At 42.7% G+C, this 17,716-nt stretch overlaps 1 protein-coding gene across 1 annotated transcript in view; it reads right to left on the bottom strand.

Annotated features, from left to right (window-relative positions):
• SLC2A12 (solute carrier family 2 member 12) overlaps positions 1–15,554 on the bottom strand; it is a 33,478-nt gene extending 17,924 nt beyond the window's left edge. Inside the window, exons 1-2 of the mRNA XM_032983264.2 lie at positions 15,266–15,554; positions 6,212–7,531 (exon numbers count right to left, since the gene is read on the bottom strand). Of these exons, the coding sequence (XP_032839155.2) occupies positions 6,212–7,531; positions 15,266–15,386 (1,441 nt within the window). The 5' untranslated portion in view covers positions 15,387–15,554. The remainder of the gene's footprint in view (positions 1–6,211; positions 7,532–15,265) is intronic.
• Positions 15,555–17,716: the final 2,162 nt, after the last annotated feature.

The raw sequence follows: 17,716 nt of genomic DNA, 5'->3' as shown, positions 1-17,716 counted from the left end.
TGAATCATGCTTTAACTCAGGTAGCCAGTTAATCTAAGAATCACAGAGGGAAAGTCAAGGAGATTAAATTTGTCTCCAGTGTAACTCTGGACTTTAGGAGAATGTTCCAGCTCTGAGCTTTGGCTTGCTTAATCCAATAAAATACAGACCAACCACCACAGATCACATAAGGCTGCATAAGAAGGACAGTGATGGATTAAAAAAGGGACTTACTTCCTTTCTCACCCCCATGGATTTCACTTTTCTTGTGAACCCTTGTGCTTTCTTCCATCCTCCTTGATCCTTCTTGCCTGATCCTGCTTCCATCTTCCCCACTGTCCCCAACATGGGTTTAAAACTGCATTTAAATTACTTCAACAACTCACAATAAGACTTAGACAAAACAAGTGGTTTTCTACATGGGAATGGAATGGAATGGAATGGAATGGAATGGAATGGAATAGAATAGAATAGAATAGAATAGAATAGAATAGAATAGAATAGAATAGAATAGAATAGAATAGAATAGAATAGAATAGAATAGAATAGAATAGAATAGAATAGAATAGAATAATAGTTCAGTTGGAAAGGACCTGCAGCAATCATATAGTCCTAAAGCATGTTATAAGTGGAATGTTATCACACAGTCTAATTTAGCTTCCTGATCACCCTAAAATCCCTCTATAGCTAGTGAGGAAAGGAGGGCTGCACCAAAGGAGAGGTCAGAGAGCAGGAGTCTGAATGCCACCCTTAGGTGGGGAGAATATTTCCCTTTGTGGATTATCTGAGGAATCTGGCTCTCACATCAGTTAAATTCCCAAACATGTTGAAGCATCTGTTCCATTTTAGGTATAAATTAACTCAGTTTTAAAGCATCCATTCAAACTGATATAAATTTAACTCCAATACAGTCAATATGGCAAATCTGCCCAGGTTTAAATTAAAAATGGACATGTCTCATCCCAAACTAATCTTTCATCTGTAAAAAATTGCTCCTAAGATTTGCCCTCACTAGGGACTTGTCTTCACTGACTTCCCTGTGTAGGTTTTGTTCCTCACAGGGCCGATGACCCACACAGAGAGATCCCACAGCAGAGAGATGGTGCATCGCAGCAGGGCTTGCTGGAGAGCGTAGTCACTGCCCCTTCTTGGAGGACCCAGGCTGGGGACACAAAGCTGCAATCCCAGGTCCCTCATGTGGGAGGAATTTCACCAGTGTGAAGCTAGTAACCCAAGGACAGTCTGAGAAGGCTTCCCATGGGTATTTAATTTCACTATTTAACAGGTTTTAATCAATGCCGAAGTACTGCCAGTCCTACAAGCACCCTCTCATTGGAACTGTGCAGCAGTGGGACTGTAACAGCTATTTGGAAAAAGCAAGATTTGCAGTAAGTTCTAAATATCTCCTCCAAGACCCTATTATTCACTTATTTGTTGACCACAAATATGTGTAAATCTTTTTTAGCTTTTTTATCTACATGGATGGCTATATGTGGTATTTTTTGTGCCAAGCCCTGAAACCCAGAAGACATTTCTCCAGCTGCAGACACTGATCTGCCTTGGGTGTGTTCTGGCCACAGCTATGTGCGTGCAAAGCAGGATCTGAGTGCTTGGGGCCAGGGCATCCCTGCGACTCTGAGAAGTCCCCTGGAAGAGGAGCCTGTGATGGCCTCCAAGAGAAGAGCTCCAAGAGTTTGGCTCTTGGCTTTGGAGAGCTGCACAAAGCTGTCACCTCTTCTAGGACATGCAGTAATAGAACATCTTCAGTCCCAGTTTGGCAGAGACATAAATACCTTTGAACTTTATGCATCTAAATGGTTTTGAGGATGGTTCATGTAATGAAACTGACTCTCAGTTCCACTTGTAGGTATTTTTGTTGATTTCCATCCATACACTCAGCAGGAACTGCTGTGACATCAGTGGAGTTGATGTGATTTGCACCAGCAGATTATGCTGATGTTCACTGGTCAACTGCCTAAATGCCTTTGCACTTATACAGAAACATGTTTAAAGAACTGACAGAGGAAGAAGAGATCTTTTGTTCAAGGCACCAATGCCTTACATGCAGTCCAAATGCACATATTCAACATCCCCCTCTCAAAAAGTGTTCCTCACTCCACAGCAAAATATCCCTGTTGATGTGCATGGATCCTCTTGAATCACACTCCCACAATATGTGTAAAAAGGTGCTGCCCAAGTCCTGTTTTGTTCACCTGCTTGTTATTGTCTAGAACAAATTTAGACTGGGAAAAGAGATGCTGTCAGGTCCAGACTGAATTTGCATTACTTGCTTCTCAGCCTAGGACTTGTTGGAGCCCCTCTGATTTTTGTCTGATAAAGAGGATTGCCTCCAGACCACACTGCATCCCTGTGTTAATGTGTATGGTGCTACTGTGTCTCAGCTACTTACTGGTGAGATCACCCAGTGAGACCTCCTCACTCAGGAGGTATATAAGACATGGAGGGAAGTTGTCCCTATTCAGTCTTTCATCCTAAGTGGTGCAAAAGGTGATGAGCAGAGCAGAGAAGCAGATCTTTAGTAATGGGTGCCATCTGACATCTGAATCTGAATGCTGTTCATCAGGTCCGTGAGGAAAGCAGCAGGGCTCTGGGCATCCCCTCTTTTTCAGAAAGGCTAGAGCTGCCCTATGATTGTTTACCAAGAGAACTCTCTTGCACATGCTCCATCCATCCCCAAGAGTTGCACATTTACAACCTTATTTTGGTAAATATGTCTGATATTCCAGGAGTTTGGCTTTCCTGGTTCCAGCATATCAACATGTTGTACCACACAACAGTGCTGAGTCAAGGAAGTGACACCACTTGATAAGAAAGGACCACTATTTTTTGCCCCTCAAGTGGTTTGAACAGATCATCTAGCAAATTAGATGCTCTGCAATTATTTCAGTTAACTCTGTGTCATTTAGTAAGTGGTCGTGCATGGTCATGGCCCTGACTAGAATTTCTCTGTGTGTCCTTTGTGTTAAATTAATTTCCAGGGTCACTCTGAGCTTCTAGCTGGGGTGACAAATTGGTGATCTACTTCCACACTGCACTCATTCATCTGCACTCCCTGCACAGCAGCATTTCTGAAAGGCTCAGATTTCTCCTGTCTCCCTTCTCCACGTACAGCAGGCTCGAATGCCTCTCCTTGCAAACATTAATTGAAAACAATTAAGAGCCCCTCTCTCACTCTTCATCCTTCATGTGGCAGCCAGAGAGAGTTTTCTCTTGGGATCTGCAGGCTTCTTTCCCTGGTGAGAACAGCTGATTCTCGTTTGACCTTTCTGACATACAGACAAAGGTAACTCAAAACAAGGATGGGTGTTAAGTAAGTCCCTTTAGCTAATAACTGCCTTGAAACGCCTCTGCAAACACCCCTGGAGAGACAGCATGGGCTGTTCTGCATCGTGATGCAACAGTGATTTGTTGCACCTACAAAACGTCCTCACAATTGTGTGAAATTGAGTGTGAAGAAGCAGTTGAATCGCAGTTCATCAAACATAATTAATCTGAAACAGCAGCAGAAATAGTCCTTTTATCTTGCCTAAAGGTTGATGATATAGATAGAGCACCCCAGAATCAAAAAAGTGACTAAGCAGATGCTTGCTACTCTGTGAATTCTTTTATAATGCAAAAATGGCTTTTATCTCTCAGTGTCTAGTTTTGAGTGCTAATCACTGTGCTGCCAGGGTGCTTTGATAAATGGCAATAAATATATTTAACATATGTTTAGTTTATTAAAAAAATCTATCTACTTCATGTAATTTGGAGACAAAAGAGAAAAAATACAACATTTATAAAGGTCTGTTATGCAAATTTGGACTGTAACTAGCTCTTTGATCAGAATCCCCAACAAGGAAGGGGAAAAAAAAAAGAAAAAAAAAAAAAAAAGGACAAAGAAACTTAAAAAAAAAAAAAAAAAAAAAAAAAAAAGATGATAGACCTTCAGGTTGCATGATCTGTGCTGTGAAGAGTGTCTCATTTTCCTAATGATGCTACATAGACTCTCCCTTATCCCCACAGAACTTGATGAAGCATGGGCTCAAAAAAGTGAGTAAAATACATAAAGGGAAACAGAGCAAGGGAAATAGAGCAAAATAAAGGGAAAAGAGCAAGATCCAGCAAACAGACACACCGCCAGCACCACCTTCACCTTAGCCAGCAGGATGGGCTGACATTGCGCAGAGTATGAGATTTTTGCATTGAAAATATAGTGGTGTGGGGGTTACAGTGCTTCTGTCCCCAGATGCCTGAGTATCACCTGGCCACAGCAGCCAGTGGGTGCAGCCTCGATGCCCCCTCCTGTTACAGAGTAGATAATGACTAATGGTCTGGTCCAGACCACAGAGCAGATTTAGAGATGAATAACATAAACATGTGAAAATTGCTTACTTTATATAACCAGAGGGGCTCGGGTATTTTCTTTACACTAAGAAAGACACACTGATGATAAGAAAGCTAGGCTTTTAAAATACATTCAAGGATTTGGACTCTAAGCAGCAGATGTTGAAGGCTGCATATGAGACACAAATCATAGCCTTGCGTCCCAACCCAGACTGTTTAACCACAATAGATCCTTTGCAGATTCCAACAGTCTTTTGATTCTCTGACCCTTGCATTTTCTATACACTGTCAATTTTAACTGAATAGTGTACTTTTAAAGGCATGGAAATGTCTGGAAAGTACCTGTAATCTCTCCTAGACCTGGCTTTCACTCGCTACACAAGTACATATGTCAATTTAAATTGCCTCACCATGGTTTTATCGTACATGATTGCAACATGAGGGAGTTGAGATGGCGCCTGTTCTTTCCATTTGCTGTTTGAGAACATTTGTGCTCTTAGTCAAGAAAGAGGTCAGAAAAAAAGCACAGGCCTCAAAAACTTCTCAAATTAGCCTGGCAAACACACCTCAGTTTCTGTAGCCCTCAAGTAGGTAGATGTCATTATCATTAACTTCACATTAGTCCAATTCAAATGACCACGAACCCATTTACAGCCAGGTCAACAGTAAAGCAGCTTTCAACAGGAGACCAAGATTGAATGTGTCCCCCTGCCTTGAGGATCATTAAATGTTTGTTTGAAACACTGAAGTAAAAGCTCAGGTAACATTTTCTTTTCAGGGCTTCACCCCTGGATTTGAAACTATGTCATCGAAAGCAGAATCCAGCCCCAAGATGATCTGCGAGGGAGGGAACAATGCTGCAATAACAGTCAAGCTCGCTGCCCTGGCAATGAATGCTTATCTCACACTGCTCTCCCAGTGAGTAATGTTTAAAATAAATAAATACTGCAGGGGAGTTGCTGTTAGTGCAATTGTTGGGTTGTATTCTCGTGGCAAGCTTTTTATCATAATAGTGCAGCAGGAGTACAGTGTGTTTGCAAGGCAAGTATGAGCCAGGGCACAAAAGCACATAGAGTCTGTTAATAAATAATGGACTCTGTGCATGAGGGCTTTACAGTGTGTCTTTAAAAAGTCAACCCCCTTCAAAGTACAATAATATGCAAGTGCTATTGAAAAAAAAAAAAAATCAAACCAAAACAAAATGGAGATATTTAATTCCTAGGCGCTGGGAATGGCAGACATCTCCTCTGGAGAGAGTGCAAACCATACAAGTGTGATGGCAGCTGCAGCAGTACCTCGGTTATACAGTGATGTGCCTTTGTGTTCCCCTATTTGTGCTCAGTTTGCTCATGAACTATGATACCTTGAAAGTCTTTCCTATATCTGAAGACTATTATATAGTCAGGGGCCTACTTCCTCAGCAGGACTCAGGCATGCTGGCATTTCATGGATTTGATGGTGTCATACCATACAGAGGTCTAAAACTTATCATTATCTTGGCTTTACGAGTTAGCAGAAGTAAATGCCTACATCTTAACCTTTCCAGTGTAAGGACACAACAGAGTAGGAAGAGGAAAGATAGCCAGGGGCCCCATAATTTTGCTGTACAAAGCTCACAGCAGTTCTTAACTTCACTGAAGAGGAACAGTTAATTTCACTGAATTGAAGGGAGATTAGGCCGTTGACTTTAATGGGTGGGACCTCTTTCTAAAATATACATCCCTGGCCCATCAGGACAATCTATGACAATATAAGCACATATTAGCAGAAAACACTGCTTTGCACAACTTGAGAACTGCCTGATACCAAGCTGGGCGTGTCAACCCAGCACTTAATCCACCTGTAAGTAAATCATTGCAAAGAGTAAGAAAAATTAAACACTTACTTGGTCCAAGACCTATGGAAAATGCAGCAACATAAACAAGCAGGCTGGCCAGCGAGAGCCATTTCAGGACAACAGGAACCTCCCCACTTTCCATGTGAGACCCTGTTGTGCTTTTGCCTCCTGCCAGGGCAGTCCCGTTCAGTTCTCCTGTCCTGACATCTGGGCTTTTCTGTGCACGAGAAGACAATCTTTCTGATGAAGCCATACTAGAAAAGAGGTCCTTGAGACTCCCATTAATGACACCAGTGAGGTTTCTCGGTCTCTGGAGAAAGAAATCCTCTGGAGATTGGCTTCTACAGACACTGGTGAGATTCATATGTATGTTACGGTTCACTAAGCCCATACTGACCAGCGATACTGCCATAACAGAAGAGCCAATACACAGAAAAGTTTTACTTCCAACTTGATCCACAAAAATCGTGGCTGGGACTGTGCTGACCACTTTAACCACTCCAACTCCAGTAGAAGCCAAGCTGGCAGCTTCATTGCTCTGGAACCCAACTGACTTCAGAACGGTTGATGCATAAAATAAAATGTTGGGTTGCCCAGTTGTTTGCACAAAAAAGACTAGGGTGAGTCCTACCAACATTCGGGCCCTCATGTTGTTTTTTGAACGAAACAGGTCCAAGAAATGATACTGATGTTCATCTTTCAGAGAAGACTTGATCACGGCAAGTTCTTTAGTAGCATCTGATGTTTCCCGTAGCTTCTCCAGTACCTTTCTTGCAGCTTCATCGTTATTTTTCATTACAAGAAACCGAGGACTTGGAGGAAGGAAATACATGGCAATAGCCTGCAAAGCACCTAAGGGAATCACAAGGCCAAACATGTACTTCCAGCCATGAGATATGCTGGCAAACGCATAATTTGAAATATAGGCTAAGAGAATGCCTATCACAATCATGAGTTCATTTAATGATACGAGGAGGCCTCTTCTGTGCTGTGGGGCAATCTCAGCAATATACACACATGTTGCAATTGATGATAATGAGATAGAAATACCTATGGCAATCCGTCCCACAATAAGTATCCCATATGATTCATAGGGCAGTAAAATCAGACTCCCCAACACAAGCAAAGAAGATGCAATAATAATAGCAAGTCTCCTTCCAAATCGGTCTATCAGGAATCCACCAGTAAGTGATGCAAATAAGGCCCCAAAAAGCAGGGAACTTACAATGATTTCTTGCTCCTTGCAAGACAGTGCTAATATGCTGCTCATCTGAAGAAGAGCTCCAGAGATAAGGCCCAACTCATAACCCATCAGAAGTCCACTTACAGCAGCAACAGCAGAAGATAGAAAAGTAAATGATCCACAGCCTGAAAAAAATAGAAGAAACACAAAAACTTGAAAGTGTGACTTCTGCAACATTCATAATAACTTTATTTGATATACCAGCCCAAAAAATCTTCTTGTAAATTTTAGGCAAAGCAGTTAGGTGCATACAAACCCAGCAGCAGTAGTAGGCTTTCAAAAAGCTAATTTTGAAAAGAAAAAAATAATTAAATATTGTAAAATTCATATAAAACCCTCTTTAATTTTAATGCTTTTGAGTTCATTATCTTCCTGATCAGAGGTCAATAAGATCTTGATTGTGCCCTAAATAATTAAACCTTTTGTCTCAGAATATTATTGCAAAAGGCCACACTGACAATACAACCTTCTGGTAAGAAAGCAATTTTTGCTTTGAGGCATTCTCAGTGTTTTTCCTGTACTACATTGAGGATCTTGTCCACCTAATTAAGGCATCATGGGCAAGGAAAGCAGCAATTTCCCAGCCAAATTGCTTTAACCTTGACTTGATTAAGTATCAAGTTAAGTTTTCCCTCACCAGTTACTAATTCCTTTGCTTCACCTGAGGATGCCATGAAGGCTGCTGGTACCAGTGTTTTTATTTTGCCAAATGGAAATTTACCCACTGAACACGAGGCTGCTCCAGATATCTGGGCTATTCTACAGAAACCACTCTTTGAGGTACAAATTCATGAACTTTCTGGGTTTTGCTCGTCACTAATCTCAGATTCTTCACAATATCATGATCAAATATTTCACATAGTTTATGACAGCCACAATGTCAGGAATAAAAAAGAGATGGTGAAAACATAAACCAAATGGAGATTATATGCCTTTGAATGTCCACTTTAAAACAAACTCATTTTATACAACTGCGATTCATTGTTTATTGTTACAAGATAGATTTGACTGATCCTATTCTGCTAACTGTGAAGCTTTTTGCACCCTAAACCTTGAGGAATATATCAGTTTGTTATTGTTGGTCTTGTTCTTTATCCCAGCACGATTTTCCTCTCATCATGATGTTGGCTGCCACACAACTAGGAAAAGAGTAAATTGACTTCTGATTTTCCAGTTAGTTGGACAGATAGGACGTGTCTGAGGAGAGGTAGTTTTTGCAACATAACGGAGTCCGTATTTCAGTTAATTCTCCTGGAACAAGTTCTTTCCAGCTTGGCTGGAAAGTGGTATATAGTCTAATTGAAAATGATACGTAGACTTTGTTTATTTTTAGCTTATTTTTCTAAAGCATTAAGGCTCTTTGATCACACTGACTGCCTGGAGTTCCTTGCCAGTAACTTTTGAGCATGTTGGCAAGGATGAGTCCCATTTTATGGAGAATATTACATTTCTAAAGCAAATCATGAGAAGCGAGAAGGAGAGCAGCCCTAACAGTATGTCTGCACTACTAAAATAAACATTGTCAGAGCCCAGTGTCCAGACCCTGACACATGACCATGTATCCTACTAAATTGCTGGCACGGTCCCTGGCATGGTCGTGCCCCGAGCCACTTTGTGCTCTCCTAACCATTCCCAGGGTCAGCTTGGTTCTTGGCCTGAGCCCACCATCACACCCTGCAGCCACTCCGCAAAGGCCGGCTTATTTTGAAGGGTAGCAGAGCATAACTGTGTGAACATAAGCTGTGCTTCCAGGGTCAGGGGAGATGTGTAAACCCGTTAAGTCTACTAGGAGAAGTACCGCCCGTCTGCTCTCCTACCTGGCTCTGGGTTCGCTGCCTTTGAGCCAAGCCGAAGCCAAGCGGCGGCAGCCCCCGGCTACTGAGTGCACCCAGCAGCTTCAGCCCACTCTGCCTCTGGGCTCGGGTGGCTGGAAAACCAGAGACAGACAAGAGATGGGCGAAAACCACATGGTTTTGTTATGATGGGCCGTAAGGCCATGGGGGAAACGGGGGTATTGTGAGAAGTGTTTCCGAAGGTGGGGGTGGATGGTATATTTATTGTGATGGAGGTGGGGCAGCTTGAAGAAAATCTCAGAAACAAATTTTTGAAATGCTCCTGTGAAGGAATGATTTTTTTTTAGATTGTTGTCATCCATGTCTGTATTATGTCTAAAGCTTTTACTTCCTTTATGTGTGTAGTATCCGAGATCATTGTACTTATTTTAAACTGAGGTTAGTGCAAGGGTTAGGGCAAGGACCTGCTGTACTTACTTCACACACTGAACATCGCTTCAGTGAAAGTATTACTAACTCCAGTTAAGCTGCTTTGTGCTACGTGTGCTCCATCCTCCAATGCATGCATACAATATACGTTTTATCATTGCAAAACCTAATTCCTCCCTGCCCTTTTTACTTTTGACTTGTCTGTTTGCTGTATAGATCTGGAAAATAGACCCATCCAATGAGTCCTGGATGGAAATCAGGACTGGTAACAACAGTGTTGTGCTGAATGAATGAGCTTGGGTATCAGAAGCTACACTGCTAATTTGATCACAGTACTCTGCCCAAACTAACGCTCAGTGCTGATATTTGTGCTTTCTTGGATATCTCTGTATTTTATGTCACTGAGCCATGTAGATTTAACCTAAGATTTTGCTTTAATTTTTATATTATGAAGCCAAAAGAGACCATTGTGGTCATCCAGTCTGATATTCATGAATATCACAACATAACCCTTCAGACATGTTTAAATGACATTTTATTTAAAATAGGCCATTTAAAATATTCGGCTTTGATTTAAAAATTGCTAGTGGTTGAAAGCCAATGACTTTAAGTCATAAATTGTCCCAGTGGTTAATTGCTTTCACTGAAAATTATTTCTGGACTTAATTTCTGCAACTTCAGATTCAGCCATCACATTTCTCCATTTGATTGCACATAGCTGTGTTCACTAAATACAAAATTATATCCTGTCATCGAGTCATCCCACAGACCTCTCCTTGATAAGCTACTTAGCCTGTGAAGCTTTGCAAGTTTACCAGTCCCTTAAGTATTCAAAGCCCTGCTCTCTGAACTGTATCCAGATTATCAACTTCTCCCATAAATTGTGAGCTGGACCTAGTGCTCCTGCAGTGCTTGCACAGTGGAATATAGGAACTTGATATAATTGTCCCACTCCTGGTGGACATTTTGCCTCTACTCATCTAAGGATTGTCACAGATGTGTACAAGAGCTCATCTTCTGCTGGTTATCCTCCAGGACAAGCAACTTCTTTTCTGACTGTGTTCTTTCCAAGTCACTGCATTTCCTTTAAATATGGCCTTCCTTCCTGCATCCTAGCTAGGAATGCAAACTTAAGATTTGTCTGTATTAAAACACATAGGATGGGTTCAACTTACCTAACTGAGAAATCTACAGCATCTCCAGATTTCTTCTGTAACCACTTGTGAAAAATAGGTACTTCTACATGTCTGAAGTAGGTCAGATGCCTATTTCTTTCCATTGCCTATAAAAGGAATCTGTGTGGCTTGCTCAGATGCAGATGTCTAAAGTTAGCTGAGAGGAACTCCAGACAGCACATTCACTCACAGTCAGCAGGCCAAGCTATCTGAATTGCATTCAGCCAGTGACATATTCCATTTATTAATCACCCATCACTTTTATCACCCACAAGTGATTCATTATTATCTTCTTCCAGGCAATTGAGACAAAAATGTTAAATAACAGAGGGACAAAATCTGAGTTTAAAGCTCTCCAACAGAAACTGAGCAGTGTAGGCACTGTCTCCTACTGATACTTTCAGGTCACTGTCCTGCATGGCTTTTAATTCTTTATATGTGTGACTGTCAGTTTTGTAAGGTTCCAGTTTCTGATTCAGAAATGACAGTACCAGGTCAAATATCTTGATGGAGTCCAGCATCAGCATTGTGCTTTACAATCCCAACTGTGCTCTCCTCAGCCTGTGGTCCTCAGATCAGAGCAACCGAGGTGATTATTTATTTTTAACTAGAGAGGCTGTACGGGCTGGGTGTGGAGCTTGGACACCTGGGAAGTTGCTAGGGAAGCACTCAAGCTCATATATTTATTGCTTTTTCAAGTACAGCAGCTTGATGGAAGTCTTAATGTTTCTTTGGTTTGTTTTTACTGGGTCAACTGGTATCCTCGTTCATGTGTCCAGTGACACATGCCCACAGTCATACAGAAATAGCGAAGGGCTGTAACTAAAGCAGACCCCTGAACGAAGAGCAGATTCTGATATGTTGCAGAGGGAGACACACTGCATTAGCAGCAGCAGACTCAGAAGTTAACTCGGTGCCTCTTGTCCCTCACAGGCACTATTCTGCTGAGAGACATCCTTATATCACTATAAGGTTTTGTTGTAACTGGTATACATAAGACTTGCCTGCTCAGAACTGCCTGCTGAGTTAAACCCTGAAATCTCTGCTCGGTTTTCCTTCATGGTCTTCCTCCCGATAAAATTCCCTCTGACTTCAGCATATGTTTTGCTTTAGCATATCCAGATAAAGCATGTTGCAGTAGTTGTACTGACAATCCTTTTAAGTGTCACTTTTAATGATGTTGCTGGCAGTTCTTAGGCATTCCTATTTTTATAAAAAGCTTCTCAAAATTTATATTCCTCTTATTTTTATGAGATGCCTGCAAAATACATGGCAGTGTGCAGCCCAGGGGAATAAAATATTTTAATGATGACTTCCAGAGAAATTTCTCCTGCCTGCAACAGGCACCATGGTTAACGAGTGTGTGGCTAGTATATGACAAGTGATTGGAAAGTCTATTCTCTATTTTCTCCATGTAAACAGAATGGTTTCTCACAACTGTTACTCAGGTCAAAAGCAGCACTGCTTGGAAAACAAACTTATCTTTAAGAACATTTACTGGAAATGTTTATGCTTGGTTCCTGAAAAGGAGACCAAACACAGTTGTAATATAGCACAGTGTACTGTTGATGAGGCTGGATGGGGCCAAGAAGTAAGGGTGTGCCCCTTTACTTAATTTCAAACACCTATTTGGGAAAATACAGTCCTTCCAAAGGCAAAATATTTGGTCTGTGCATGTATTTTATAGGTATTACAGATAAATGATCTGTGTCAAGAGGGATCTGCAAGCAGGCTGAGCTGGGAAACACCCTTCTTCCCCCTGCTTCATGTGTAGAAGAGGTCTGGGAAAGGTGCCTCAGAGCACCTTACAGTTCATCTTGGCAGTATCATGTTCCACATTAGTCCAGAGAGTGAGATTTCTGTGATGTAGTTTTTCTTTCCTTTCTCCCAAGAGAGCATGTGGTGCTCATACAGAAAACTAGTGGGATAGAGTGGAGGGGATTACTTCTTTATGTGACCTGTGCAAATACATCTATTTTGATAGGCTGGGACTTGACAGTCTCTTCCAACATGCTGCTTTCTTCTGTTGACTTTGATTTAATCTGAGGTGAGAAATATCTCAATTTAGGAGAGAAGGAATGTATTTTCCTGGAAGGTCAAATATCTGTTCTTCAAATCTTTGGGGATTCTTTGATCTATTTAGACATTTGGAAGGTAAAATCAAGCTCTGTAAACCCTTGGTTATTAATCACAGGTTAGAAAGTCATGATGAGTTGAGTGCACTGCTTAGATATGAATCCACAGCATGGGATCTCTTTTTCAATAGAACAAGGTATCTACTTTTATCCATGATAAATTTTAAAACTACAACATCTGTATCTGAAAATTTTAAGCTATCTGTAATAACACATTTCTTCTCCATCTGAGTGCTGCCTGACATACAAAAAGTTTGCCTTTACAGGGAAACAGTGTCTAAAATTCCCCAAATGGTCTTTAGATGGTCATTTTGCTAACGTGTGCGATGTGTAGATCACATGGTATTGTAGGATAAATATTTAATGATGTGTTGGGAATTGCGGCATAATTAAATAATGGGTTTGCTTCTTGTAAAAGGTGATTATCTCATTTTCATGCCATCATGATCTTTGCTGCACTGTCACAGTCACTTTCTCTGCTTTGACCAGTTGTCTGGTTGTCTGGTGTAAAGAGATATACGTTAACCTGTTGATCTATTGTAACACCTGAGGCTTCCTTAGATCCAGTAGCTGCTCAGTAGGTTCATTTTTCCTATTAGATAGGATACCTCTGATCTAACTCCATCTAGAAGTCTGGCATGGGATCTCAGTTACCCAACAAGACCCTATGGGATGAAACAAATGGTGGCTTTGGGACAAAGTTATGTTGCAAGCAGAGCTGGAAAATCTCAGAAAATAATAAATTTACTCAAAAACAGTGTCAGGGCCATGTGGAATCATGATCATTTGACAAATGTGACTCCTCCCACCCAAGCGTGAAAAGCAAAACTAAAACAAATGTTTTGTAAATTGAACTTTTGTAAATGAAAAGAAGGCAGAAGGAAGCTAAAGTATTGCACTTTTTCACAGAACTAAGTTCCTGTGATAGTGGAAAACATTGTATACTTTGTACAGCGTAAGCCTGATGAATGTATTGTGTGAGTAATGCTTGAATTTCACGAACACAATCCCCCTGGCACTGATGAAAACACAGGGAACACAGATCCTGGACAGACCCACCCTGGCCATCTCTCCAACTCTCTTAGTGCTCTGCCATGTATTTTCATTATGTCAACAGGCACCTTGGCCCTTCATTACATTAAATGGGATTCTTTTTTTTTTTTTCTTTTCAGTAAGAATCAACAAGTTCTTTTAATCCCTAGCTAGGTAATTATAAATTCCTCAGGTTACTGGTTTCATTTCCAAGGGTAAGGCCGAGTGTGTAATTTGCACATACTCTTCTAACCATAGACCTTGTGCTGCAGTAACTTTGCTGTCTATTATAACCGCTGTGCTTCCCTTTGATAACACTATCCTATAAGCATCTGCATTGCTCCCCCCATATCCTAAGGTAATGTTAAATATATCTGCACACCGACTGGCTTTCTGTTCTTGATTAACCTCTGCTTCCAGATATCAGTAGATGTTTCTGGACTGATCACTATTACACTCCAGCAAAGCATCTGTGCCAGTGGTGTCTGAACATTTACGAGTTAGTCAGTCCATTCATTTTTAAGTGAACAAAACCTGCTTGGGACATAGTAATTTCTGGCTTACAACCATGCTTTCCTGTTTGGGTACAGCTGTCTTGTGGGTGAGAAATGTCTTGATTGTGGGTCATTTTCCCCTTGATCTTATGACCACTGAAAGAGGCTTAAGACGAAAAAACATGCTGTAACTTAGAAAAACTGGCTGGGCAAGGCAGCAAAGGTGAAGAGCTATGAAATTCAGCTTTAGCACTCAAAAATCTTTTGCAGAAGAAATTCTGCAGTTGATTTATCAGAGCGTCAGCACAGAAACCCTGTTTGTCCTTGAAATGCTAGGGGAAAAAGGAGAGGAGGGAATCCCCGTCCCCTGACGCTGTAGGTTCGCCCTGCACGAGCAGGTGCGGTGCTTGCCTGGCCTCCCTCCACCCCAGCGAAGTGGGCTCAGTTGCTCCCAAGCATGCAAGGACCGGAGCACCGGTGTTATCTTAGACGGTAGCAGCTTCTCCAATTTTTCAGGTGACTGATCTTCATAAAGGAAAAGGATTTGCAGGACAGACAGCACATGCACAAACAGTAGGATCAAAGCCTTTTGAGAAAAGTATCACGTAAGCCTTCATTCAAAATCCAAGCCAGCATTTCCCTTCCTTGCTCCCATTTTCCCCTCTCGCACTTTTAGCAATTGAGACAGCGCGCCCTGAGAGCCCCTTGGCTTTGTGGGGCTGTTTTCCCCCAGCCCTGAGCATCAGCGATGCGGGCACGCTGCTGCGGGCTGAGCGCTGGCATTCTGCTCCTCCGTTTTACCTGCTGCAGCCGGGAGCTTGCGGAGGTGGCGGCGGCTGCTCCGGCTGCTCTCCTCATCCTCCCCTGCTCCCATCGTCGGGCTCTGCTGGCCGAGGTCCTCCGTGCTCTGCCCAGGTACCATTGCCACCCCCTTTGCACCTTGGGGCAGGAGCACTTCACAGGGCAGCGATCCTTCCCCAGCCGCCAAGGGCAGCGCAGGTCCTTTTCCTCATGGCAACAAGTCGCTGGAGCTGGCTGAAACCAAACGCAAACCACAAAGTGGTTTGTGAACAACTTTGTCACTATTTCAGAAGGCTTTGCCCTTTGCAGTGACACAGGCTGTTGCTATTCTTGGGAGCCTATTGCAGGCGAGGGGAGGGCCGTCTGTCGGAAGTATTGCTCTTGCCGTTTAACAAATAGTTGGAGACATCAGACATCCAGGCACAGCTCGATGCACATTCCTTACCCATTAGCTTAAAGGGTCTCTCTCTCCCTCTCTTTTCCTCCTCTCTCTGGTGCTCCTATGCACAGGTTTTTAACAGAGAAGGCACACTGAAGGGGAGGATTTGAAGTGTTTGCTGCGCCAGCTAAAGTTAGGGCACTGGGCACACACACATGGCATTGTTTCATTCTTGAAAATCATGAGCAAGTTGTGGTGAGAAATAGCGGAGAGGAAAAAAGTCTGTGATGGTAGGAGTCAGGATTTGTCACGGCATAGATGCGTGTGCTATTTCACAAGCAAATGAAAGGCAAACGACCCACTCTTTCATGACAATTATTTGTGGGAAAACTGGCTGTCTCAGTTGGGAGCTGCTAGGAGTCCACTCCATCCCTCCTAGCTTTGGTGGGAGCAGTGGCCAGAGGCTGGACCCCAGCAGCAGGGAAAGCTACAGCAGGTACAGGCGAGCTGCCCAGAGGGGCTGCCTTGTCCTGGTCCTGGTCCTGGTCCTGGTCCTGGTCCTGGTGTGGGAACCTCTGAATGCCCTCAGCAGACCCGCTGGCCTCAGTGAGGCAAGCTGTCTAAGCTATCCCCAGGGGGAATTGACATTCTGTAATTTGGCAGTGCTGCAGGCTTCTTGTTTGTGCTCTTTTTCTCTTTCATTACTTTCTGTTTTGTCTTGGTTGGTTTTGTTTTAATACACTAATGCCTGCAGATAGTGTAGGAGGGAAGGCAGAGGTGGAAAGTTGGTAGCTTTTGCAACATTTCCAGGAAGGAAAATTCCTAAACATTTTTTCCTGAAGTACAGCAGGCATGATACACCCTTTATTGGTGTTTGCTTGACAAGAAAATCTGACAAAAGACACTGTAACTACCCTGTCTGACAGCTGCCTCACAGTCAGCTTCAGAAGCTGGAGTGCCAGGGGCACCGGTTCCAGTGGGGAGTTTGGTTTTGGCAGTGCCTTTGGCGTGGAGTTAAGTAAGTCAGCCTAGCTCTGCTCTCATGTGTAACATATTTTCCATGTAAAATGTCTACCTGTCAGGCAGTACAGGACACTATCAGGGCTGTTAACAATTTGTTGCCACATCCCGAGAGGTGGTGTTTCCTCATGGGGTATGTGCAAAAAGTAATGTTGACTTTTAAAGAAATTATTCTGATATTTTGGGGAAAAAATGAGAGGATGTTTAGGCTGGGGAAGGAGAGGAAATTTTTTTAAATATTACACACAGCTGTGACAAGATTCCTCTGTTATAATGTGGTGTGTAACTGACCACCTCTAACAGCCCACACCTCAACTAACTCACAGCTCAGCTCAAGTGCCTGCCCTCTGGAAACTCAGCCAACTCCATAGCTGAACACTTGTTCCCACCTCCCCCGTGCTTTTATATGTAGTGTTCCTGGAGAAGTCAGAGAGCTGCTGAGATGCCTGTGGCATCTCACCGGGGAGCAAAGCTGTGTTCCCAGATGTGTGGCCCTTGAAGATGCTCTGGAGTTCGCTCCTCCTGCCCAGACCCGCTGCCTGTGGAGGGCTGACCCTAAGGCAGTGACCCCGCTGCCTGCTGAGGAGCCGAGAGAAAAAGAGAGTTCAGTCCAGTCTTCAGCTGAATAGCCGGTTCAGCTTCACAGAGAACTGACGAGAGGCTCTACGGGCTTGCGGCAAGGTCTGGCAGAAAGGGGAGATGTCTTTAAGGGGGAATTCCTGGCGGGAAGTGAGGCATCCTGAACAGCCCAAACTGATGATGGACTTCCTCCATCCTGTGCTGTCTTTGCACCAGGATTATTCATATATTCTCAATTGTTAAATTTGTACACGTGGAGTTACGGAACATTCCATTTAGAAAATCTGTCCCATCCTTAGGTGATCAGATATACAAGAATTGACTACTTAATTTTACTATTAGCTTTTACCATCCAGCTGACAGGAGGCTGCTTTGCTGAAATAGGGACTGCTGTGTGAAATTATCGAGACAAGCTTGCAGCACAGCACTGGTAGGACTGGAAGTAGCCATCACTCCTTCCTGCATTTGTGAAG

This window comes from Tyto alba, unplaced genomic scaffold (genome assembly GCF_018691265.1).
Source record: "Tyto alba isolate M040663 unplaced genomic scaffold, T.alba_DEE_v4.0 Super-Scaffold_22, whole genome shotgun sequence".
NCBI classification, from domain to species: domain Eukaryota; kingdom Metazoa; phylum Chordata; class Aves; order Strigiformes; family Tytonidae; genus Tyto; species Tyto alba.
Note: the sequence above shows the minus strand (reverse complement) of the source record. Positions and strands in the feature narration are given on the sequence as shown.